Source organism: Oenanthe melanoleuca, chromosome 8, assembly GCF_029582105.1.
Source record: "Oenanthe melanoleuca isolate GR-GAL-2019-014 chromosome 8, OMel1.0, whole genome shotgun sequence".
NCBI lineage: Eukaryota > Metazoa > Chordata > Aves > Passeriformes > Muscicapidae > Oenanthe > Oenanthe melanoleuca.
Genome location: NC_079342.1, coordinates 7190659 through 7216445, shown reverse-complemented (window position 1 = coordinate 7216445; position 25787 = coordinate 7190659). Strand labels below are relative to the sequence as shown.

At 38.6% G+C, this 25787-nt stretch overlaps 1 protein-coding gene across 1 annotated transcript in view; it reads right to left on the bottom strand.

Annotated features, from left to right (window-relative positions):
- The window catches only part of VAV3 (vav guanine nucleotide exchange factor 3), a 138772-nt gene that overhangs the window by 42804 nt on the left and 70181 nt on the right, over positions 1–25787 (bottom strand). The window contains exons 16-19 of the mRNA XM_056497388.1: positions 18452–18553; positions 17232–17332; positions 8233–8255; positions 5274–5319 (exon numbers count right to left, since the gene is read on the bottom strand). Of these exons, the coding sequence (XP_056353363.1) occupies positions 5274–5319; positions 8233–8255; positions 17232–17332; positions 18452–18553 (272 nt within the window). The remainder of the gene's footprint in view (positions 1–5273; positions 5320–8232; positions 8256–17231; positions 17333–18451; positions 18554–25787) is intronic.

Genomic DNA, 25787 nt, shown 5'->3' with positions numbered 1-25787 from the left:
CTAGAAGAAGTTTCATGAAACAGTTGTCTTTGCTCCAGTATTCCTTCTGGCTTTCCTCAATTTAATTTACAGTCACACTCATTTTGTTCAGCCATTAAAACACATCATTATGTTCCATGTTAACAGTTTATAAAGCTGGACAGAATGCCATATGTATATTCTAGTACTTGAGGGACTGCTATTCACTCCTACATTTTATTTACAGCAAATATAATTAAATAACAGTATTAAATGTATATGAAAAACACCTATCACTGTATTTCTTGATTCTATACACAGGAATTCCTTTACCAAAGCAAAAAGATGCTACTGGGTCTAATTAATCCTGATGAAGACAATCCTAATAAAGAGATACTATCAATGACAGCCAACTCCTCATGAAATACTGGGGTCTTATTCAATGCTGCTTTGGTTTTATTTTAGTTTTTTTCTTGTTTTTTTTTGTTTTGTTGGTTTGTTGTTTTTTTTCTTGTTAGACCTTTTCCTGTGGCTTAAAACCAAGATAAATTCTTGTTCTCAACACTGATACTGACAGCCAGTTACTTAGTACTGGGCCACCAAAACCACAGCCAGAATCCCAGGTAGCTGCTGCAACTGTTAAAGTGGAGAAATAAATTCCTGAATGCCTGTTTTCAGCACTGGGCTTCACACTGCAGAAGGCTATATTTTCTCATCCATGAAATCGGGTATTCTCTGTACTAGGCCGAATGAAAAAGACAACAGTCAGTCAGGACTACTAAGGATGGGCCTGGACAGCTCAATAAAACAAGAAAATGAGCGACATGCTCCAAATTCTTAGTTAAAGAGTAGTTTTACCTATAACAACTGCATACTTGGCAAATAATTATTTGCTGGTTGGGATATCCCAGCATTTGAGTTTGAGCAAGATTTTTCTTTTAGATGGGCATACACTTGGAGTGGCACTAAAAATGGAAATCAGAGTCAGACTTGCATATCATAGAGGAGCACACTGTGTAAGAATTTGTTGAAATATCTCACAGTCTAGAATGTTTTATTCTTAACTGAAAAGAAAATTTAAACCGCCAATATGATCATATCCCCTAATTTTTATTCCAAAGACAAGATGCAAACACCAGCACACTACACTAACACCTGAATATTGTTTCACTGCTTAATAATCACACACATATAACAATGACACAACCTAGTTAAAAGGTTCCAAAATCCAACTTCAACAAAATATGAAACACAAAGTAGCTTATTTCACACAATAGCTAATGAAATAAACATATGTCCAGTATTGTACTTCTCCCTACACAGATTGTTGTTTGTTTAATGCATATACTTCAGGCCATAAACTCAGTGACTCTCTTCAGATCCTGAGGGGTTTTTAATAATCTGTCTAAAACCAATATTAGAGGATTCACAAAGCAATTATGGACCAAATACCAACCAGAAATACAAATACCTCTTTTTAAAATTATTATTTGAACTTTGAATTCCCAGGTTGAAAGCCACATTTGCCCAAGCTATTGCATTGTATACGTGACTTGCCAGTATTGTGTCACTCCAACCCAAAAAAGTCAGACAATATTTTACTTTCTGTGAAGGGGAAAATATTGGTTCTGGCCCTTGGTTCAGAACTGAGGTTTTCTAATCTTTAATCCATGCTTATAAAGAAATCAGCTGTTTAAAAAGTCAGAACATGCTCAGCAGTGATCTTGCACAGATCAGATTTTGAGTCTAATCTACAATGAATCTTGACTATAAGGCTCCCAGTATTCTATTTTTACAAAGCTTATCCTTCTGATATGAAATATACTTTCACACTTCAGAGATTAAAATTCCAATGTTTACATTAGCAGAAGTGTTTAGGCTAAAACCAGTTTCAAAAACACTAAGCTGTGAATCTATCATATTTAGACTCTATACTGTAAAAAAAAAAAAAGAGACAGCAAACATTCACTGTACTATTTCAATAGCTAAGAAAGGCTGTAATTTTTACTCAAATTAAAATAAATACAAAATTATTTCCATTTAAAACATTTGTCAGACTGCATCATCCTTCTCAAGAATTCAATAAGAATTCGTGCTTATGAATATACATATGAATGCTTCACTTGTCATTTAAGCCAATAGTGCATTTTCCATGCTTAAACATATTCCCTACATGAGAATAAAATTTCAGATGCCCATCCTATGCAAAAACTGACACCAGTCTGATTTCTTCTCAAATATATTTAAGCAGACTCATGTTGTTCTACAGTCACAATCAAGCTGCAGACCAAATTTTCCCTGGATTTATAGCTGCAGGTGTATTCACCAGTTCACTTCATCAATGGCATTTATTATGTCCTGCTTAATCCAAAGAAAGGTTATTTAAAACTGTCCCACTAAAATTTAGTAGATGAAGCAATCCAGGAGGCCCTCTGCAACTGAATTGCAGGCTGAAGGCATAGTGCAGAGTGTAAAGACAAAGTCATATTTTGTAGGATTTCCAGTCTTTTCTTCACCTGTATAACTTCTTACACTTTTCTTTTTGTACACGTTTTTCTCATGACTGCTTTCATTCCATGGGAATTTCTCTGCTCCATTATCCATTAACCATTTTTCCTTCTACCCTTCCCACTTCTACCCTTCCTTCTTATTCAGCACAAAGCAAATCTCGAGGAGGGAACTGTCACTGTCAAAACTTTTAACCCAACTTCAAAGAAACACAAATGAAAAAGCCATAAATTAACTAATTGCCTTTAGGGTACTTCAGCTAGATAGGTTCCTTCATCAATGAGCTTTACCAGCAGGAAACAAGATATTTTAATCCAGTATCCTCCCATCGTTTTGTTTAGACCATCCTTCAACTTGTACTACTGCTCATCAAATTTAAATGACTTTTCATTCTGAGCTAAGCTGTGTCAGCAAATGTTGAATTTTACTCTAAGGATAAAAAGAGAAGCACCAATGCATTAACTTGACTGTGCTATTCATGATTCTCTACTAAAACAGCCAAGACAACAGAACAATCTTAACAAGTTGCAAACCAAAATATTTTTTTGTATACTTATATATTTACTGGTGATATCAAACTTAATCAATATTTAGTCACTGCAGGTGCTGGTTATTGATTCACAGCAAGTGTCTGCTCCCTAACCTAGCACCCATCACACAATCACATCACTCACTGCAGCAGCAGCCCAAACCTTCTAAAGACAAGGCAGTCTGGGCAGTCAACCTTTTGACCACCTCTCTCAGCAAAAAGAGCATCCTGGTGCTCCCACTCTTCAGAATTTTACATGTCAGTGCTCTTGGAAAGCTCTGAGGCTCCATGCAGTAATGTATGCCTGACATGACTGATCTCTTCCAAGTGCTGCCCTCTGGATAGCATCTGTCTCTCAAGGCAATGTGCAATCTGATGAACAGTGGTACTTAGATTATGTAAAACAGATGCCAGGAGTTTACCAAAGACTTTAAAAGTTATACCCACCAATTTACAGGAGGACACAGAATGTCTATCCTGACAAAATGCAAAACAAATGCTCATTTCATTTGAAAACCGACAGTATACGTACAGAGCACATTAGTATGTAATATATTTCTCATTATTTATTTAAAACCTTTAAAATATCAGAAGCAACTCTGTGAGAAGTCTTCTAGAGTCATGTCTCTATTAAAGGGATTTAAAGTTCATGCAAACATTCTGCATTTCTTTTGGCTTTCAAAAATATTATGAAGACCAAGAACTTCATAACAAGATTATCTCAACAACTCAAGAACTGTTCTGTGTAGAAAAATGGACAAAGCACTGTATTTTAGGCATTGGCTACATGCAGCTTTTAAACACCTACTTAATTCAACTACTTCAATGGTACTTAGTATTTAACAAAAAACTACTTTTAAAGTATCTTTGTACATAAAGATCCTGAATACTTCTATCAGACTTCAACAGCAAGTAAAATCACGAGTATACTCAAAAGGTTCTCAAAGCTAAATTACTTGACCATCTATAACTCTACAGGAGACAACTGAACCTATAAGGGCTATTCCGCAAGAACACAATTACACTTCACTGCAACATGCAATGAATGGGAAGAACTCAGTCTTGTTAGCAACCACTTGGAAGAAACCATCCCCTTCTGCATTATTTAATTCCTATCCTTGATGTTTTCCCCTCTGACTGTATTAATTTTCAGAGTTACAGGGTGCTCATTTTTTTTCTTTTATGACTGCAGTCATCAGGACACACAGAACAATTTCTAGAATCATGAAGCAGGTTTATTTTGCTAGAGGGAACAAAGCGACGATACGTGTTCCAAAACATGTCAAAGGTACGTGAGTAAGAAAGGTGTGGTCTGCTTCAGCTAGTTACAACATTTAGACTTTCCAAGCCAAGGCAGCTGCAATGCTAGTGGCACAACCAGCATTCCTACTTTTTGAAAAGTGCTTAGCTCTGCCAGGCTATAATGTGGTGTACAGAATTGCCATCCTGTTTAATGTTTAACTCAACCATTCTCAGATGTCCACATTTAGAAATATTTAATAATCCACAGCTTACTTTTATTCCAAATAATATCTGCATAACAAATCTCCGGTAATTAAACTATACAAGAAACATAAAGGACAGAAATGTAATTACTGTAAAAAATGACACTAAAAATATCACACAGTTACACTGAAAAACATTGAATATTTTACACAGACGGATAATGGGTCTCCAGAGGAAATGCTCACCCACTTGACAACACAACCTATAACCAAGCGTTTAATTTTCTTAAGGGCTGCTGTTGCCATGATTCCACAGAAGTATCTACTATAAACTAACAGAAAAAATAAAATCACTTTGGAAATCAATATAAAACTGCAATTGGTTTATGCCTTCCAGAAAAGCAACTCGTAAGTTAAGCACTGAGCACCACTACAGTTAGGAGCTGAGAATACCCACAACTTGAAGATTTAGAACCTGAGTTTTATAAACAACTGTCTGCTATTTATCCCTTAGTTATTTCTTTTAAAACTACAGAGTACAGTAGGGGTGGGTCATATTAACTGAAAGCCCAGAGGCATTTTGGTGTTCAAACAGAACCAGAGCTCTACTTTAAGAAAAAACTAGGGGAAAGAAAAATTAAGAGTTCAACCAGCTGACCTTACCTTTGAAATCACAAACAGAGCAATTGCTTTAGACCTTCATGAATTCAGCAGTCAAATCCTCAGTATTGTGTGCATGGCAACAGAGTACACAATGCAACTTAACAAAGCAAGTTTCAGCTTTCTTACTCTTTTTATTTCATGCTGAAGTATTAAAAAGTCATGATACAAACCTGGGTCCACGTGTCTAGAGCTTCTTCTAATTCCATTTGTTCGTTTCTGCAGAGCAAAAATAAGAATCAAGGATATGAATAAACATGTTTTCATGGAGGCTCACTGAAATCCTTTCATGACCACAACCTACTCGGCAAAGTGGGTTTTCTTAAGTTATTTCCCCCAACCGCCAACACAATTATCTTTATCTTGTAGAAAGATCACACTTTGAAAAATATTCTTAGCAATGTTGATGACTTTTTCATATATCCCATTTTTTCTGACACTGGGCTGAAAGAGTCTCAGTCGATAGAAGGTTTGTTTAAACATCAACATTTTTTGATACTAAGCACAAATGTATTTTTTAATCATTTATAAATAGGATAGAGTAAAAACAGGCAGTCTGCCCCAGATAACATCCACCAACACAAAAGACAAAGCCACTTGCATTGCTTTAATAGGGTAGAAACTTTCACTATTCCTACTTTAAACCGAAGCCAACTACAATTCCCTAGGGAATGCTTAATTTTCTTTTTTTCTGGGCAAGTATTTAAATGTATTTAGGAACTTGTCGGTCTCTCTAAAATTGGAGGAACCAGAGTTGTGGGAAATCAGAAGCTCTCTGACAAGACTCAGATTATTTCAATTTATTTTCTGTATTTTATACATTAAGACACTTGCTATGGATCCCTGGAAATTTCAAAATGAAATAACGCATATCTGTGAACGACTCATCTGCTTTTGCAGACTTGTTTTATCTGGTAACTTGCATGATGGTTCATGCATTTATTTATTTTTTAATCAAACCAAGCAGAGAAAGGCATGTTGCATAACAAAGGGAACAATTAGGTTGCTCTGATTTACTCGCCATTGATATAAGCTGATGCAGGACACACACCAAGGCAAGCCAGAAAGCAGTAACCTGAGGCATAACCAAATTACCAAGCCCTGTAGCAGGCAAGCAAAATCAAAAGCTTGGTTTGAAAACAGCTTTCAAACTCTCAAGTCCTTGGACATATTCTCTCTGTACCCCACAAGTTTAATTAAAGAAAGGATATGAGTTTTGCTTCACCTGTAGTAGACAGACTAAAAATTTAAATCTGCTGCCACAATGAAGATAGTAGTACTGGATAAAAGCAAAATGCTCCATTATATCCTACATTGTTTTTTGTAGATGGAAGCCATGTTACTGATATGGATTGATGCAGATTGGTGAGCAACCACAGATTTGCACAAGAAAGGGAAAGGGGCAGGACTTGGAAAAGTACAATGGGAGACAGAGAAATGCTTAATTGAAATAAAAACTACAGAGGGACTTTGACAACTCAAGTCATATACACCAAAATATGGCTGGGAAACAGTTTTAAGGAAATAGTCCTTGAGCTGTAAGAAAATGTGCTCAATACCCTTAAACATTAAAGATTCTTTACTTTACTGGTATGAAACCTAAATCCATGTTTTCCAAAATTTAAGACCCTCATCTATGCTTAAGTTTTCTTCTGCACAGAGAGAATTAAAGCAGGCACTTAAATAGGAGTCTTGGTAAAAATTAATGTAATCTTGATGTTTTGGATCAAATCAATAGGCAATAGTAAATCAATAGCTCCAGAAAGGAGGCCTTTATTTTCCTAAGAAAAAACAGTATACCTATTTTTTCATCCAGACACAATAAGATCACCACAGCTAAGTTTTAGGAAGCCTTGTCCACTAAGCCCAGTAGATGACCGGCTCACAGCTCTCCAGCCATGCCTGCCAGATGCAGGACTGAGAAGGCATCAGGCAAATGGACCACACTGTGATTCCCATAGTTTAGAGTGCCCTTACTCAGCACATCTGTCAAGGCAGAGGCACAGAAGGCTGGACAGCACATGGCCAGATGCACGGGTGAGGATGCAGTGAGGACAGCAGGCACAGGCAGGGTCAGGGGCTGGGCACAGGCAGCACACCCCTCTCCTCCCCACCACATGATTCCCCCGCAGGATCCCAGGAGCAGGAGCCCACCTGGGGCCCACATCCCAGAAGCTCAGAGAGTGCAGAGCTGCCCTCACCCAGCCCCACTGCTGTCTGGAGTTCCAGTGACACCCAAACAGCTCAAATATCAGAGAGCACAGACGTGGTCAGCCCTGCACACAGCTACCCCTGCACCAGCCATGGCAGCAATAACATCCTCCCATCCCCTCTAAACACAGCCATGCTTATGGAGAGCCCCAACATTTACATTCACATGCTGTTCATAACTAGCATGTCATTTAAGCAATCACTATAAACTTCTGATCTAAAATAGATGCTAGAAACTATTATGCTCTAGGTCTGAAGCGCTGCCTCTCTCTTGTCAGACAGGACAGACAAAACCCAGCTGCTGTGCCCTCCTGTACAACAGTGAAAAGGCCCCAGGAGCTGGCCAAAAAGTAACACAGAGTGGCTTGCAGCCTTCCCAGGCTGACAGCAAGCTGCACTAGGTGCATCACAGCAGCTGCTCTGGTCAGGTCCCACTCTAATGTTCTCTCCAGATTATATAAACCCATACCACAGGATACCTCTGCAAGCAAAGTCCTTTCACATGAAGAGGCAAACACTGCCCTGCCAATCTTTCATCACCCCACTGTTCTCCGGCATGACAGAGAAAAAAAAAATACTTTTAACTCTACAGCCAGATTTTGTCTAGGAACAGTAAGGATCTAACCACCAGCTGTGAAGCAATGTTTTCTTACCTGTAGCTTAAAAAAGCATCTCCGCCCCTTTCAGGGCTCTCAGCACTGTCATTTTGCTGCAAGTTTAATGCACATTTTGAGCAGAAGACATTCATATTTAACCATGAATACCTTGTTGCTTAGACAACTTCTAGAGCACTCTAAAGAAATCTGCTTGCAAACCCAGAAGAAAAACTTACCTTCTGCATCAGCCTGTACAGAAAGTAATAAGGAGCTCTTATGTCACCAACAAAACAAACAGCACATGCAAAAGAAAACAAATCCTTACCTCGTGTTTCACGTTTCCGTGTTCTGAAACATAAGTAAAAATAGGCATTATTGTTGATTGCAAACTGTGCAGCTTTTATAGAGCAACTGAGCCCGCGCTGTTAGAGAAACCCCGCTGCCTCCTTCAGCCACGGGAGCGGTGCTGCCGCCCCGAGCCCGGGCGCGCCGGGCGCTGTTGTGCAAACCCCGCCGCGCTCATTGGCCCCGCCGGGCTGCGCCCATGGCCGGGGCGGGAATGGCACGGCACGGCTCGGCCTCACGGCTCCGGGCACGGCACGGCACGGCTCGGCTCGGCTTCACTGCTCCGGGCACGGCTCGGCTGGGCCTCACGGCTCCGGGCACGGCACGGCCCTCCCCTCACGGCTCCGGACACTGCTCCGGGCACCACCCCGATAAACGCTGCAGTTTATCAACACCGGCTCCTTGGGGAGTCAGAGCTGCAGTTCACTGCAAGTCGAGCTCGCACCTTTTTTTTTTTTCCCTCTGTCTTTTCAGTGTGATAAGGTGTATCAAGGTTAAACACACACCTTTAGCTTCAAAGTGTTGTATGTTTCATGCTCAATCAGCATTGCATTACTATACCAGAGACCGATGCCACTGCTGCTTTATTTGCTTTTACTGCAAGTTTTATGGTAAAAATTAGAGAAAAAGTCCTGTGGGACGTCAGAAAGCCACTTTAGAAAGACACTTTATCACCCACACACCACCATACATGATAAAAGGCACAAAAGAAAATATCCTTTTCACATGTCCATTGAATGCCTAATCTGATAGCAGGTATTTGGGTACCCCAGGGTAATTTGGATTTGGGTAATCCAGAAACTGCATTTTGGGTGGGTGCCTTAGCAAAGTTTTTTGCCCATGTGTGCCTCACGCACTGCACACACTGCTGAGGCCCAGCACCGGCTGGTCTCTCTGTGCTTCAGGACACCGGAAAACTTTTACTGTAATAGCTTCTGACATATGCACAGTAACACAGATAATAAACCTAAACTGCAAGTCCCCTTCAGTTCCAGTGGGAAAGGCTGCTTTAAGCAATGAGTGTGGGAAAACAAAAGGCCCGGCGTGCCGAGGCCGAGCCCGCAGCGGCGCTGGCACGGCTCCGCTCACGTAGGCCCGCAGTCCTGCCAGCACTGCACAGCACAGCTCTGCACAGTACAGCACAGCTCTGCACAGCACAGCTCTGCCAGCACTGCACAGCACAGCTCTGCACAGCACAGCACAGCTCAGCACAGCTCTGCCAGCACTGCACAGCACAGCTCTGCACAGTACAGCACAGCTCTGCACAGCACAGCTCTGCCAGCACTGCACAGCACAGCTCTGCACAGTACAGCACAGCTCTGCACAGCACAGCTCTGCCAGCACTGCACAGCTCAGCACAGCTCTGCCAGCACTGCACAGCACAGCTTTGCACAGCACCATACTGCACAGCACAGCTCTGCACAGCACCACACTGCACAGTACAGCACAGCACTGCATAGCACCACACTGCACAGCACAGCTCTGCACAGCACAGCTCTGCACAACACAGCACCACACTGCACAGCACCACAGCTCAGCACAGCACAGCTGTGCACAGCTCTGCACAGCACAGCACCACACTGCACAGTACAGCACAGCTCAGCACAGCACAGCTCTGCACTGCACAGCACAGCTCTGCGCAGCTCTGCACAGTACAGCACAGCACAGCTCTGCACAGCACTGAGAGCACTCCTGGCAGTGGGTACAACCTTCCCAAAGGGGCAGTTTGCATAACTGGAGTGAGCTAAGAGAAGGGAAATAAGCCCGTCCAAAGGAGGAGATGCAGCTAGTCTAAGCAGCCTGAGGGAATTAGTTGCCCAAGTGCTGCTTAAATTCAATATAATTCTGGTATTTCAGAATCTGATATGCTTTTGAGAATTTTTGTCAAAATCTGAATAAAATCTCCTCTTTTGAATGTTTGATCTTGGCACATTATGAATGACTTCACATGAAGGGAAATCTTAGAGGTAAGTAGTTGCAAAGGAGTCCTAAACTTCAAATCCAGTCTTAGGGATTTTCTTTCTTTTCTGTATTCTAAAGACTTACATTTATTTCAGGAGATTCTTTATCAAAAAGTTGAAATGGAAATGTTGTTCTATCATCCATGAATTAATCTGATTTTTAAACGTTGCTGTTGAATATTATTTTTACCTCTAGAAAATATCCGAAATTAACTAGATGAATGAGTTCCAGCTGGTGATCAGAGCATCCCAAAGGTTTTTATAATAAGTAATTAGGAAATTCAGTGATTAACTTTCAATAACTGAATAACTGAATTCAAGAAATCACTACATAAGAAGATAACAAATACTCCTGATCATTCATGTAAAATAAATTTCATTAAAAGGGAAGTGAGGGATTTAGATTAAAAAGAAAACCAACACTGATGGACCAAAATGTCATTACTGTTAACACTTCAGGAATAGAAAACAATATCCATTATCTGTATTTCCACCTATAAGCCTATTCAAAAAACTAAGACTTGTCTCGTTATTTCATTACAGTTTAAATATGTCTGTATTTCAGAATATTCTGTATTGAAATATTTGTATCATGTCCTCATGAAAGATCTGTTTTCCAAACATTACACAAGTACAAGACCAAGAAAATCTTCAGTTCTATTTTTAGGGGAAAAAATAAATGTAATGTCTGAGGATATCTACCGGCAGATATTTTACACATGACAACTTATTCAAGTTCCTGCTCACCACCAATGTGCCAATGAAATCATCAAGTGAGTCCTCAGTTCTGACAGCCACATAATTAATGCCATAGTTCAGCGCAGTTTGGGAGTTTTTCTTGTTTATTCACTGAGGCCATATTACCATTGGGTCACATTTTGATAACCATATCTTACTACAGAAGCAAGAGGAGCAGCAGCTGGCCTCAGTAAGTGAGGGAACACAGCTCAGAAAATGGGACTAAGCTGCTCTTCAGGGATGCAACAAAGCAGCTGCATTTACATGCTAACTAAACAGAGTAAATAAAAAGTGTATGTAATAAGCTACTCACCTTTCTATTTTAAAAGAAAACTCAAAATATTTAAAATGCAGAAACTATAAACTAACTCCCTTGGAAGAAGCTGTGGGACTACGTGTTCCTTTCCAGTCATTTAGCCAGTTATTACTCAATCAGAACAAAATCAGAAATGTGACCCAGATGTACCACACTGTAGGACCCTAAAAAACATCAAGCGCTCTAACTGGCTTTTGTTCAGGTTGAGCAAGAATCATTAGTTAAGCAATACAGCTCTACCTGTGTTGCAGTTTTTAAAAAAGTGGCATAACTCCAATGAACTTTGTGAGATTTGAGCATTTACTTGTCAATTCAGCTGACACGAGAGGTTTGGAGGAGAGCCAGCAACTCTTGATTAAGTCAGCAAAAATGTAAATAGTGAAAGCTGCTGGTTTCTTTTGAGATGTCAAGACCACTGGCTTTTCATGAATAACCTCTGATGTGCTGTAGCGAGCAATTAGGACATGAACAGCATGGACTGTATCATTGGGCATGCACATTACTGTACAAAAGCAATTCTAAACTTAACCCATTCACGTGCCAACATTGTCTTTTAAGTTCATCTCACAGTTGAAGCAACTTCTTTTCCATCTGAAGAAATACAGTATCTTTTCAAATGAAATTAAAGAAATCATGCATAAATTAAGTAAGATTTACTATAAAAATGACCAGCTAATGTTCTTCTCATCTATTTATGACCTGATGAGACACGCCTTTAACATTCCCTGGGAAAAGCAATATAAAGAAGAAAATTCTGTGGGTTTGGCACTATACTTAAAAAATTCAAAATACTTTCAGATTCTAGAATCATTGGAGGTTTCTCTAATTGAAATATTCAATAGTCAGTAGAACCAGCAAGCATTTGCCTGAGAATACTTAATTCAACATAATTTGATGGACTTGGAAAAATTCCAGTGTGGAAATAAAAACAAATTGTTGATTCTGCTGATTTAGACTAGAAAACAGACTGGAGTTCTTCAGTATGTTCTGAGCAGAGTGATACTGTTTTGTCAATCCTGTGAGGCCTCTGAAGAAATTGCAAGGGACCCAAATAAAAGTGGGAACAACAAGGGATACAGCTTCTCCCTTTGGCTACCAAAGGTGTGTCTTACTCATGCCTGCTTACCCAAGGCCCCAGTCTCAAGCATTCCCAGACACAAACCCTTCCAGCTAGTGGGAAAGCATCACCAGATGAATGAAACTGCTCTGTGCCATGAAATAAGATACAGGAATGCAGTTGAGAAGCCAGAAGATTTGACAAGGGAGAGGAGATGCCCTCATAGCCAGCAGAGAAAAGAACACTACATACGTCTTTATAAATGGCCTGTCACAGAAATATGTCCATCCGTTTTCTAATCCTTGTGTTCAAGGATTTCATACAGTTTGTTTAAGATCATGCAATCAGACTCAAAGAAATTCATCAGAACATTACAAGGATTCCAAATCACAGAAAGATTAAGTAATAGGGCAGAAAAGTAAAATATATGAAAATGTAGAGGACTATTTGAGGATGTACAGGACAGCATTTTAAGGGGGGAAAAAAGGGTTAAATCAATAATGACAAAAATGAGCACAGAAGACTTCAACCAGCACTGCTGATTTACAGCAGCAGGGGCAGGAAGAGCACCCTAGAAAACCCAAGGGCTAAATGCAAACATTTTGTTCTGTTTATTAATTCAGCTGATTAACTCTGCATCTTTTATCACTAAAATTTCTACAATCTGCTGAACTGGCCGCCTTTGAAGCAAAATATCTGAAGAACTGGCATATGTTTGTGTATAAGGCATAGCATGAGAACACAGCAATTTATCTTCAGATTTTGTCAATGTTTCTCTCATAAGTGTATCATCTAAATCTGACACTTAATAATTTTGTCATTCAAAAGGTTTCATCTATCTTTGCATGTCTGTCTTTTGAATTTTCACAAAGTGCGACTTGCAATGAAATTTTAAAATAATTAATCCACTCAGGAAAGTTCTAAGCATCATTTCAGAAAGGCTGGTAAAAACATCTGCTCATGGTCTGTAAAGAAAACCAAGTCTTAAACTTTACAGAACTAGAAAATGTTAAGGAAAATTCAAATGCCTTCGAGAAACGTAATGGCGTATTCCCACTTCAGTGCTTTGAACTCTGATCACCATTTTACAAATAAGCCCCTAGAAGTACAAGGGGTCTACAGAATAGGAATGAGCATTATTTGAAACATAGAAAACATTACACTTACAAAAAATAATAAAAATTTTGAAACTGCTATATTTGGAGAATATACTACTAGAAGTCAAAATAATCTGTCACAGAGAAGCAGTTCAGTCAAGACTTCTCACAAAAGCCCAAATTCACATCTACATATTCACAGAGAACTCACTGTTCTAACACTCTGAAATGCAGTGGGATATTTCCAAATAGAGAAGCCATGCAAAAGCATTAACAAGATGTAAAAACTCTTCAAACACCAAAAAAGAAAGGAAGAAAGTTTAACAGATCAAGCGAGGAGCATCGTTCCTGGACACTGTGTACCACTGTGTACCACTAGACAGTACTACACAGAAGATCTGGAATGGCACTGGCAGAATGACTGACAGAACACCAGATTAAACAGAAAATACATATATCTACACATAAATAGAGATATATTCCATGTATGTGGCCATAACTAATACCACATGACTGAGGAACAGTAATGTCCAGTTTCCTAAAAGGTTGGTTCAGTTTCATGTATATTATACCCTGTGAAAAAGGCTGTAATAGTCCCCTAGAAAAAAAAGTGGGGAGAAAAAAACCAAACCAACAAAACAACCCACCAAACACAGCAATACAATAAGTGTTCCAGGCATTCTGCTGCTGTATGAGCCTTTGCTCATTTCCCACAGGAGCAGCAAATGATACTGCTAAAAATATCATATTTATCATAATTTATCTAAATATTTCAAAAGAAAAGTCTTCAAAATTAAAGGCATGTTAGAATTTTGTGCCTATAGAGTATACTTCTTCCACAAAGGGCAGCAAAAATGTTGAATTTTACATTATATCTTTATGTCTGATGCCTTCAATAACATTTCATAGCTTAGCAGGCATGAAAGATAATTTATGGGAGACCTCATTTCTCAGCATAGCTCTGGAATAATTAAAGGACAACTCTAAAAAAACAATTCAAGTTTCACTAACCAATATTTCAGAGAGTCTGAATTGTCTCATCCCTTTGTGGCCCACACAGGGATGCAGGTACTGGTAAAACTCCTCCTTAAACCTTTCCTTGGTTTGTGCACATTATGAATGGCCAGCACTGCCCAATCAACACTTCTTTCTTTAAAAAGGCAAATAAAGAGTAAAAGTGGAGACCAGTAGAGAAAAACCTGAGGACTTCCTTTCCTACTCACTGGCCCAAGTCCCTTTATCAGGAGGCACATTTTGAGCAAGTAAGCAAAACCCCTTGTCCTTTCCATGCTCATTGTGTGATAAAGCACGGGGATGTATGGCAAGAGCTGCAGTTTAGAGTTGGTTTTTGTAGCTATGATCACAGAATAGCCTGTAAGGAAAGTCACAGCTCAGCACCTCCTGTCCTTCTGCCTCAAGAGTAGGTAGGAGATGCACAACTCTCCTGTCTTGTATGACACCTACAGCAACCAGGGAGTCTTTGCATAAAGAAAAAACAAGAAGAGAAAGTGAAGTTTGAAGAGAGTGCTGAACACCTGAGTGGAACCAAAACATGTAAAACAAAAAAATATCTAAGCAATCGAGTTGCTTGCAATTTCAGTACAACATAATTCTACCAACATCAGGAACATGATTTAAAGTAAAATCCAAAATACCATTCTACTTCTTTGAATTTTTAAATTTATAATTTATTCCACTTTCAAAGAAGGAGGAATGTGATTTGTTGTTGCTGTTATTCTGTTCTCTTTAGCAAGTCTACAGTATTGCTTAAGTATGCAGGAAAATTAAAAGAAATCAGACCTTTTGTTATCTAGGCATTTATGGTCATTCTTACTAATGCATGTTGCACCATATGTGTCCACAGATATTTACAGAGGAAGAGAAAGACAAGCTCCTGCCTCCTGGGGTGCCAGCTATCCAATTAAAATAAAAACAAAAGTGATTAAAAGAAAAGGAGCAAGACAAAGGAAAAAAGTACAAGTAGGGGTGGCTTATATCACAGAAGACAGTTCTTTTGTAAAGAACACTATGTGTATGTTTTTCCACTCTATTAATTTCAAGTAATTGCTTTAAAACATTCAGGTTGGTTTTTTTTTTTTAATTAAATATTTATTTTCCTTAGAATATCTGCAGGAGGTTCTGTGAAAAGCCTGTGTTCCAAAAAGCGTTTCAGTCACAAATACTGTGATTGCATGTACAGTTTTCAGATCTACAAAAGATTATTTGTAAAGAGTTCAGACTTAGAGGACAGCATGAAGATCTCCAATACAGAAAAGCAGCTGAGAAGAAAGGTTTACTGACTACAGCAAAAGTCAGTGCCTGCCATCCTGTTGATTTCATGGAAGACTGGGACAGGTAATTAGCACAGAGAGCAAAAAGCCAAGAAGAAATCAGAAGTAATGCACACAGAGACAAAGACAGAAACAAGCTTATACAATCTTGAAAGGAACAACAAGCTAGAGTCAAAATTTGGAAACAGCAGCTTAGTAAAGAGCAGTGTATGAAGCCATCACGTAATTCAAAAGTGGGAGAGAGAGTATCTCTGCAACATCATTTGACAAAGATTGTAGAGACTAATGTCTAAAAGAAAATAACCTAAGGGAAGAGGTTGCATTAGCTTATGTGAAGTATGTGAGACAAGAGAAACTTCACAAATTAATATTAAATAATTCTGAAAAGGAATGCAAAGATTTTAGAGAAGTGAGAATGATACATAACTAGAAACTTCCCCAACATATAAAATTCTACTTTCCAGAAATCGTGTGCTCTTTTCTAAGCACAACAGCAATTCAAAATAATCTCCAGAAGAAAGAACAATTGAGAAACTGGACAGAGGGAAGAGTCAAAAATGGCACTAAGATTATATGACTGTGGCTATAGTGTAACAAAGTCACTGCCACCAGCAGAGAGGGAAAGGGAAGGGGAAGGGGAAGGGGAAGGGGAAGGGGAAGGGGAAGGGGAAGGGGAAGGGGAAGGGGAAGGGGAAGGGGAAGGGGAAGGGGAAGGGGAAGGGGAAGGGGAAGGGGAAGGGGAAGGGGAAGGGGAAGGGGAAGGGGAAGGGGAAGGGGAAGGGGAAGGGGAAGGGGAAGGGATTAGCATGGGAGATCCAGAAGATGTCAGAAAGAGATTTACAGGTATAATACTGAGCAGAACGGGAAGATGTCAAATTTTTGGAGTTATTTGTGGGAGGCCAAATGGTAGTTGAAATCAAAAGACTCCTTGAAGTCCCAAAGAGCAGAACAGGGAAGTGCAAAGTGATGATGGCCAGGGAAGAAATTCACAAAACAATTGATTAAAAGAAGAAAAAAAAATAGTTCTTAGGTGCAGAAAGTAGAGAGCCATCAATCACCTTTTTGTGAATATTGTGAGTGGACAGAAACCATGGAAACCAAAGACATGAAAGAGGAAGCTGAGGCAACACAAACAGCTTTAGGAGCTGAGAGGAAAATATGAAAATTGACATAGACATAAAGGGAGAAGCACAAGGATGACAGATGATGTCCTGTACTGTAGGTGTTACATATGAGCAGTCCACAACTGAAATGAGAGCAATTCCTTGTTGTATACGACATTGACAAAGGAATTTGGTTTGACCTGTAACAGTTCTCTCCTGCTTTGGAACATTTCAATTTAGTAGCAATAAAAATCCCTATGAATCCTAAATGCAATTCTAATTGTGCTTATAAATGGTAGTTTCACAAGTATGCATGTTACAATAAACACAAATTAGAGGTAAATTAAACCTTAATTATATCTAGCAAGTTTTATGCCCTAATTAAAAATGGCATTCTAACAATAAAAATGACTTACCACCTGAATTAGCCCTGCCACAATTGTCTAGTCTTCCTAAACATTCTTTGTGTGCTCCAGCTCCACATTTAGAACATAAATAGCCTTGATAAAATGTTCCCCTGTAAAATAAAATTAGATAGTTATACATTAGAGGTGACAAATTCCACACATAAAGGACATAAGAGACATGGCAGAAGGTATTAGAAGTCATTTGTTGTTCTGCATAATCATAGTCCTTAAAGGCTTGAAAAAAAGTGACAACTGCTAAACAAGCAGCTCATCTGCTTTCTGTCACTACTATCCGTTAAAAATCACAACCAGACAGTGCTTTCAGACTACTAGTAGAATAATAACCTCCATTTCAATGTAATCCAAAGTTACTTTGGAACAGTGCACTTGAAATTGTACCATTATGCATCTATCCTACTACAGATCTACACTTCACTTCATCTCAGTGGGAATTTGCCTAGGGACCATGAAGAACAGCATCCAGTTCAAGAGAGTTGTAAGTTTGAATGCATATCTTTTAAGCATTAAGTAGTTTTGAGGCTATATGGCAAATATTCTTGACTTTACATTTGTTCATTTTTTAAAGAACATTTATCATGGACACTCCAGGTAATATTCAGAGCTGCTAATTCCTCTACATGTCTCTGTCCCACAAGGTGGCACTTGGGAATACCCAGCTGGTGGCCCATGGAGAACCAGGCAGCATCCTGGGTGCTGTGTCCTGAATGCACAACAGCTGCTCCTCAGCAACAGCAGTTGGTGCAAACCCAGTAACTCAACTACACTGCTCCAAAGTCAGGAATTAGCCCTCCTGAGTTTTAAGTTTAGAAGGTATGCACAACTGTAATAGTCACTTAGCCCTTATTGCATTGAGGGTAAAAAGAAAAAAACCTAAAATCTCTGAAAATCCAGGTCAGTCTGACTAGTCAGGAAAAGTACTGCTAAAGGAAGAAAAAATGTTTCACAAGGAAGAACACACCTGAAGTTCATTCCATGCCTGTGCTTAACAAAGGCACTACACAAATGTCCTTGCTAAAATGCTGTGGCTTCATTTTTCAGAATATCAGCAACATGTACCATAGAATCATAGAAGGGTTTGGGTTGGAAGAGCCTTAAAGCTTATCCAAACTCTCTGCCATGGAGAGGGACACCTTTCAAAGCCCCATCCAGCCTGGCCTTGCAGGGGCAGGGAGGGGGGAGACCACCACCCAAAAAAACTTTTACAATACCTCAGAAGCATCTGGCAGACTTTGCAAGATGTCACCCGACTGAAGGTATGCATTTTGAACTCATGAAAGCTCGTATCTGCATAGTCTGGCCGGATGTTTGATCTAAAAACAAAATTTGAAAATAGGCATTAAATGAAATCTAGAACATGAGGCAACATTCACACCAGGAAATCTTAATCCACAAACAACTAGTTTTATTTAGACTTCAATGTTTTTCACTGACAAGGACCAGAAGTATGGGCTCGATGGTACTATGCAGACTTCTTAAATATACTCTATACCTTAGCTGTCACAATAAATAGGAAAATAAACATCTGCTTTTTATTCCTGTTTGAGTAACTAGGGTAATTCTCAACAATATTTTATTATGTGAATGCACAAGGAAAAAGCAGCTCACAGTCTGAGAAGCACCATATTTAAAAACATTTGCAGCAAATTTAGGACAGTTAGCTCACAACTATGCAGCAAAATACTGGATAACCTAAGTGCTTTCAAAACAATTAGAAAATATTCACCAGGGTTTGTTTAGCCTTGTTTAAATGTGTTGCACAGTCCATATCTACAGTCCACAGCTGTAGACACAGAGTAAATTTAAGAAAATAAAAGATTACTATTCAGATTGCTAAGATTCCAACACACTACTAGCAGACTTATTTCCAAAGATCAGATTTATATACAAAGCACTGGTCCATTACTGTACTTGTGTTTTGTTTACCTTCCTACTGATCCCTTTTAAAAGCAGGAGTACAATTTAAATGTGACCCACTCATCATTTGTTGCACCAGTGACTGTTTTCAGATTCAGTTTTCAGATTTAAGTTTTATTAAGTAATCTATTCATTTTTTTCTATCACCTGTCCCATTTCCAAGACTGAATGGGAGAACAGGCATTTTCAATGTTTTTTTGCTTTGTTTTTTTAATTCAGTAAGATCCCCAAACTGACTTCACACTGTCAAAATCAGTAATGCTGAAATTCTAGGTGCATAACCTAATATTAATCTAGACTGTATCAGACAATAAAAAAATATATGTAGTAAGGGTTAATGAATTTTTTAGTATTATTTATTTTAGAATGTTTAGGACTCCATAAATTTCTGGTATTTTTCTATCAAAAATATAGCAAGACATAATGCATAGAAATTAAAATAGGAAAAAAATCATGAGGGCAGGAATGCAAGAATCCACAGTACTCCAAGGAAAAAACAGAAGCTTTTTCCAACACTTGAAACTTATAAGTATCTCCAACTTTAATGGAAGAATATATAGTTTTCTATCTTATGTACTATAAATACCTTCCAGACTAAAACACAGACCAGCCACAAACTGCAATGAAACATAGATAACTATCCAAAGCATCATTCTCTCTTGGATAGAATTAAAAGGTTTACAAAAAACCATTCAGAGACTCTGTTTAAGTACCCAGTGTCAGAAAGGTCAAACTTCAAATCCACCAGCTGAAAACTGGCATGCTGAAAATTATATTGAACTCAAAAAGCAAAAGGAATTCTGCTTTTATGCCTGAGAATAACCTTAGAATCAGTACTGTTTTGACTACCTCATTTGTGTCTCTCTTTCTCTTCTAACATGCAAAATGTCAATTCCACAACTTCTGCTGACTGAAACTGGCGTGCATACTACCCATCCACAGCAGGAAGGTACAGTAGCAGGATAAAATGAATCACATAAAGTGAAGAACTTTTTTAACCAGGAGAAAAAGAATTATTATATTTTGGCTCTTAAGTAGGTACAGCCTGCATTTCATAATGTGTCTGACAGAGGGCTGCCAAAACTTCTTAGGCTACACTCCAAGCAATCCTGAAAAATTCCAAAAACAAGTTGCAGTACTTCACTCCCAACAAAAGCTCAGTTTTACTGACCATTTGGTTCAGACCAGGACATCTTGCAGAACTATGTTCAAAGTATAAGCCAAAAGTGCATGGCTGGTGAGATTGAAAGCATGTCAAATTAAAGCTAACAACCTGACCATTTTTCAAGAACAAACCCAAGAAAAAATTCATTCATTTAATTATAACAGAATCAATCTTCAAAAATAATAAGCATAAGTGGATCAAAAGAAAAAAAATTACAACCTCATACAGACAGTAGTTTAACATATGGATGTGACTACACAACTTTCTTCCATATGTAAAAATTCTTTAATTCTTCTCTCAGGCTATCTTCCACAAAGATTGAAGTGCATGAACTACTCAAAATGTACCTTCTATTAACAGAACAAGGATGATACACTGTGTTCACTCTTCTTTATAGCAAAAGCAATATTTGAAAAGAACAATGCAAAGTAAGAAAATGTATGCTTACTCTGGAGCCAGAGTGCTGTAAAGTGAAGCACAGTACAGGAAGATAATTAGTGAAAGAACAAAACCCAGAAAAATAAAATCCACGTGTGCTGTCTACTGCAAATGTAGAAGTAGAATAAAGGAAAGTTTTGTAGAAGAACATTTAGTGCAGCGCTACTGTGGGCTGGAAAACTTGCACATTCTGATTCTAGATCAGTAACACTGCATTACAGCAAATCCAGTTCTGTAGTCCCATCACACATCACATCAGAAAAGCCTGAGATGCTGCACTGTAGCAGCATGTGTGGAGCAGCAAGACTTTAAATGTAGTCAGAAACTTAATGAATCTAGGGGTTTGATATTTTAATTTTCAATATATTAATTTTCCAAAATCAAATGCAACACAAAAAAACTCAACTTGATTCATATGTGAAAGTTTCCAACTAGAGATTAAGCACAACTCATCTATAACTAAGTCCAAATACTACAAGGACCATAGAAAGTATTTTTCCACAAACCCTTTCAAACTGAATATCACATGCTATGATTTGAATCTTCAAATACAGCAAATAAATCTGATAATGTGAAATAGTTGTGGCATGGCATCCAACTTTTCAGAGCCATGTCCAACCATAAAGAAGCTCCTTTGGTTACAGCATGGAAGCCTTACACTGATATCCTCAGAAGAGAGAGCAGAGCTCTCACAACACAGTAGAGAGAACATTTCATCCTTCTCTAATCTTGTCTCTTCTACTTCCCAACTTGTAGGCGTATCGCAAGAGAGAAAAAAAAAAACCAGTATTTATGGCAATATTAATTCTGAGCCTTCCTCTTTAGAAGGATTCCTTGTTGGAGACAGAAAAAAGAAACCCAGATATGACTGTTAGCAAAATTCAAATGTATTGAAGCAATTAACAAAATTTATTTTGGGTCTTGCACTGGGTTCCTTCACCATCACAGTGAGACAGCCAAGACCTTCTGCAGACTCCTCAGTCCCTCCTACCACAACCACTGCTATTATGGGGTGCCCCAGGCAGCCAAAGAAATGTATGTTTTATTTCTGCTGTCAAACAAGCTTGATGAGTGACCAGAGCAGGAAGTCACACGTACACAAGAAATACTTAATCTGAAGTAAATAGTGACAGAGAACATGTTCCTCATTTTATTGTAAAACTCTTATTTTTATGAGCAACAGCAATGTGGGGAGGGAAAGGTAGTTTTCCTTTGTCTCTTCTACTTTTTCCCCAGGCAGTTTTAACTTCCCCACTATAGCAGAGGCAAAATGTCAATGTGAACCCGTTATTAGGAGAATTTTTCCAATTCTCTCCTCAATTCAGCACCAGAGGTTTTTATAAGGGACAACCACAAATGCCCCCTCCTGCACAGTGCTGGAACCCCATAACCAGATTTACTCCAGTCACTACTGCAATGTCCTTGGGCTGCCCCTGAGCCTTCTGAGCAAAGCTTTCTTTTTCCAATTTACTTACAGAATATTAGTCCCACTGGGACCAATTCACTGCTACACCACCAACCCAGAGACCTGCAGGTGTGTTATCTCACGAGTCTCTGACACTTGGACACAAAATTCTTGTCTCTGCACCAGCCACAGGAGCCACAGTTCCAGGGACAGAATGACCATCTTCTTCAGTCAGTACTCCATCTCTGAGCAGTCCCTTTGTCTTTAAAGTTTTGAAAGTTCAGTGTAGAAAATAATTACCCAGGTATTTTATTCAATTGCCCTTCATATCATCAGCCTTTGGAGAACTCCTTGTGCATATGAAATATTCCCCTCCTAAAAATATTCTCTCCACATTTGCAGTGCCACTTCTTTCTACTGACTTGTTCTTTTCAGATGAGTAAATTGATCACAGGCCAATCTCATCCCACCCAATAATGCAACACCTTTATAAATGGTGTCAGGAAGTGTCATGTTATCAACCATCCCCCACAAGCTTCTGCAGACAAAATCCATTCCAGTAATCATCTTTGTCTAGGTTAATGGCACAGTTGACCATAGAGTAATGATATAGGTAACCCAAAATTGTCTCGTCAGACAAGACTTCTAGGTGCTTATTCCTATGCCTATAGAATACATTCTCTTGACTACCTTCCCGTAAAAACCAAAAATAATGGTTTATATTAAAAAAAGAAACAGTTTAAACTACCATTTTCTCACATTAGCAGCTGGGATAACACATCAAAGATTTAAAACTCATGCTTAACCCTCAAAACACAAACATATCACAACGAAAAAGAATAACACATAATTAAAAAAAAAACCCAATGAACCTTGACAATCTTGACATATCCAACTGTGTAAGTTCTATGCCCCATTTTACTAATCTGAACTTTGATTATCTTTGATCTAAAGTGTTGCCAAGGTGTATATGCAATGAAGTGTACATCATTAGTATCAAGCAACTTAGATAAGATTTGTTACTGTAATTTCCTTACTTAATCAAAACCATATTCTGATGAGAAGACATTTAAATCAGAATGCGTCTGAAGAGTAGTAGAATACCACAGGCATTTGGCTCTCTGATAGCAACAATTTAGGGTTTTATCAACATTCTTACATTCATATATGTTTCCTACAAGGAAAACTATACAGAATGCCTTTCTCAACAGGCTGGAATAAACAAATAAATTACATCATCTTCAGGGGGTAGGCACAAATATACTTTGTTTTACTGTCAGTTAAACCTCCTCTACACAGGTAGGGCTTACAAAATAAAATGCACCAGGAAAACCACTAAACATTCAGCCACAAAACTCAGTCATTTCTACAAAATATGTAATTACTACAGATGTTTCCCAAGACAATAAATAAAAGCTATATATATGCCTCCTAATAAAAGGCTGAGAGATAGCTTATTATATAGCCCCTTCCTCCTATTTTCCCAGGTGGAAAACAAATACATTAAAATCCCATTAATCCCATTAAGTCTTCATTTCCAGAAAGGACATACTTCTAAGTCTATAAAAGATTTTAAAAGTCTTATAGTCTCATTTTATAAATTTCTCTATACTGAGTATATTGTTCCTTGAATGTTTAGCACTTCAGATATTTCAGCATTAGGCTTGGAGACCATAAACCATAGTCTCACGTTTGTCTTGCATGGACATACTACTGAAAGCTTACTGACTGCCAAATCTAATAGAAATATAATCAAGGGATAAAATGAAGTATAGTGCTTGTTAGATTAATTAAATCCTTACAGCAACTTTAAATATTAAATAGGAAATTTATAAAATGCAAACCACAGGGTCTTTACAGAAAAAGAACGCACAAAAGGAAAAACGTGGCATTATGAAAATGCAAAGAGTAGAAACAAATAGAATGTGGAGTCTTTGGCTCCTGGTTAGGAATGTCAATCTCAGCACAAAACAAGCAACAAGAAGGAACAAGAAGCTATTCAGCAGCAGAGACCACTACAAAGCTACCATCTTATGGCTTCACCTCCAGCAAGGACTTAAAGGAGGGAGACTTCAGAACACAGCACAAAGGAAAATACTACTTTCTTTTATTATAAATACATTTACCACTGTGTTTAATGCTACCAATTAGAAACTGTAGTTTAAACAATCTGCAAGGTCCAGTGCTGTCCTCCACTAGTGACCAGTTCTCTCTTGCTGTATTTTGAGAGCCATTTCTTTTAATTGCTTCCCTGGCAGCTTTTCAATACCAGCTTGACTTCAGCAATTAAGACCTCTACAGATTTCCCCCCTCCCTGGGTCTAGGCCACTGAAAAGGTGTTGCTTAAACCCACTACAAACAATTCAATTAATGTTGAAAAATTGCTGCTCTGGAGTACTTAATTAAAAACTCAACTTCTCTTTCCCAAACTTGAAGTATTTTTAAACTAAATTTGTTTTTTTTCTTAAACTGGCAAGGAAAATGTATTACAGGAGGGAAAAAAATCCTCTGAAAAAGTTTGATGTTCCTTGGATATATGCACACAAGAAGCACATCCACGTATGCATGAAGCACATCACAGCATCTATAGGAAAACAAGGAATGAACATTTCACACAAAGAGAAATGCAAAAGTAACCCTTTGCAAACAGATCAAGAAAGTTCCTTTCAAAAGTGAATTGGCTGCAAATCAGGAGGGTATCAGCAAGAGCAGGTGCTGAGCCAGATACCCTTGGGTAGATCACTGCTGTTAAATACAGAGCAAGAAAAGGCCTTGTAAACCTTGACTGAATCCAGTCATTCTTGGAGGAACTGATGATAAACCCCTCAGGCATCTTTGGGGCCAGAGATGTTCCTCCAGTCTGCCACAGCTCAGTGGCACTGGCACCTTGGAGAGCAGAGGAACCCTCTTTTCCCCCAGCAGCAATCCCACAGTAGTTTTCTGAGTAACACGAAACAGCAGCAATTTCTTGGGTTGGGAACAGACTGTTGAGCAGTCGTGGGCTCTGCATGACATTAGAGTGAGACAGCTGCCTGCCTGCCCTTTGGGACTGACAGTTCTCCCCAAAAGCGAAAAACATGCTAGTAAGTTCTAATGATACTTCTTATTTTTGGGTTTGACTTCTTTTCACAGAAATACTATTTAGGTCAAGTCTCAAAGTTCATTTTCCCACCTTAGTCTCTTCAAGAAAAGCAATCCTGTCACAAGAAATTATGCAGAGTCCAGTTGTATGTATGTGCTTGAAAAATGCCCATCATTTTGGAAATGCATTATATTTGAAACTGAATAGCCATTTCACTTGATTAAAACTTGGCTTTAGAGGTTAATGCATGTATGCCCACCTGTGAGCCCAGGGGCATAACAAATAAGGAGATGCATGAAGTATCAGATAAAGAGTCTGCAGTGAATTGCAATTGTTTTAAGTATTATAAGAAGAAATACTACAGGGAGCTCAGATAAAACTCCATACCTTGAACTCTCCTCAACTCTCAACCTCAAGTGAGACCTTTGCATTTCAGAGCTGATGTTATTCTGCACTCCATGTTATGCTTATAATAATTTAAAATGCTCCATACAGAACTGTTCAGAATTATGGACACCCTGAGCACGAACTGCTGAAGAT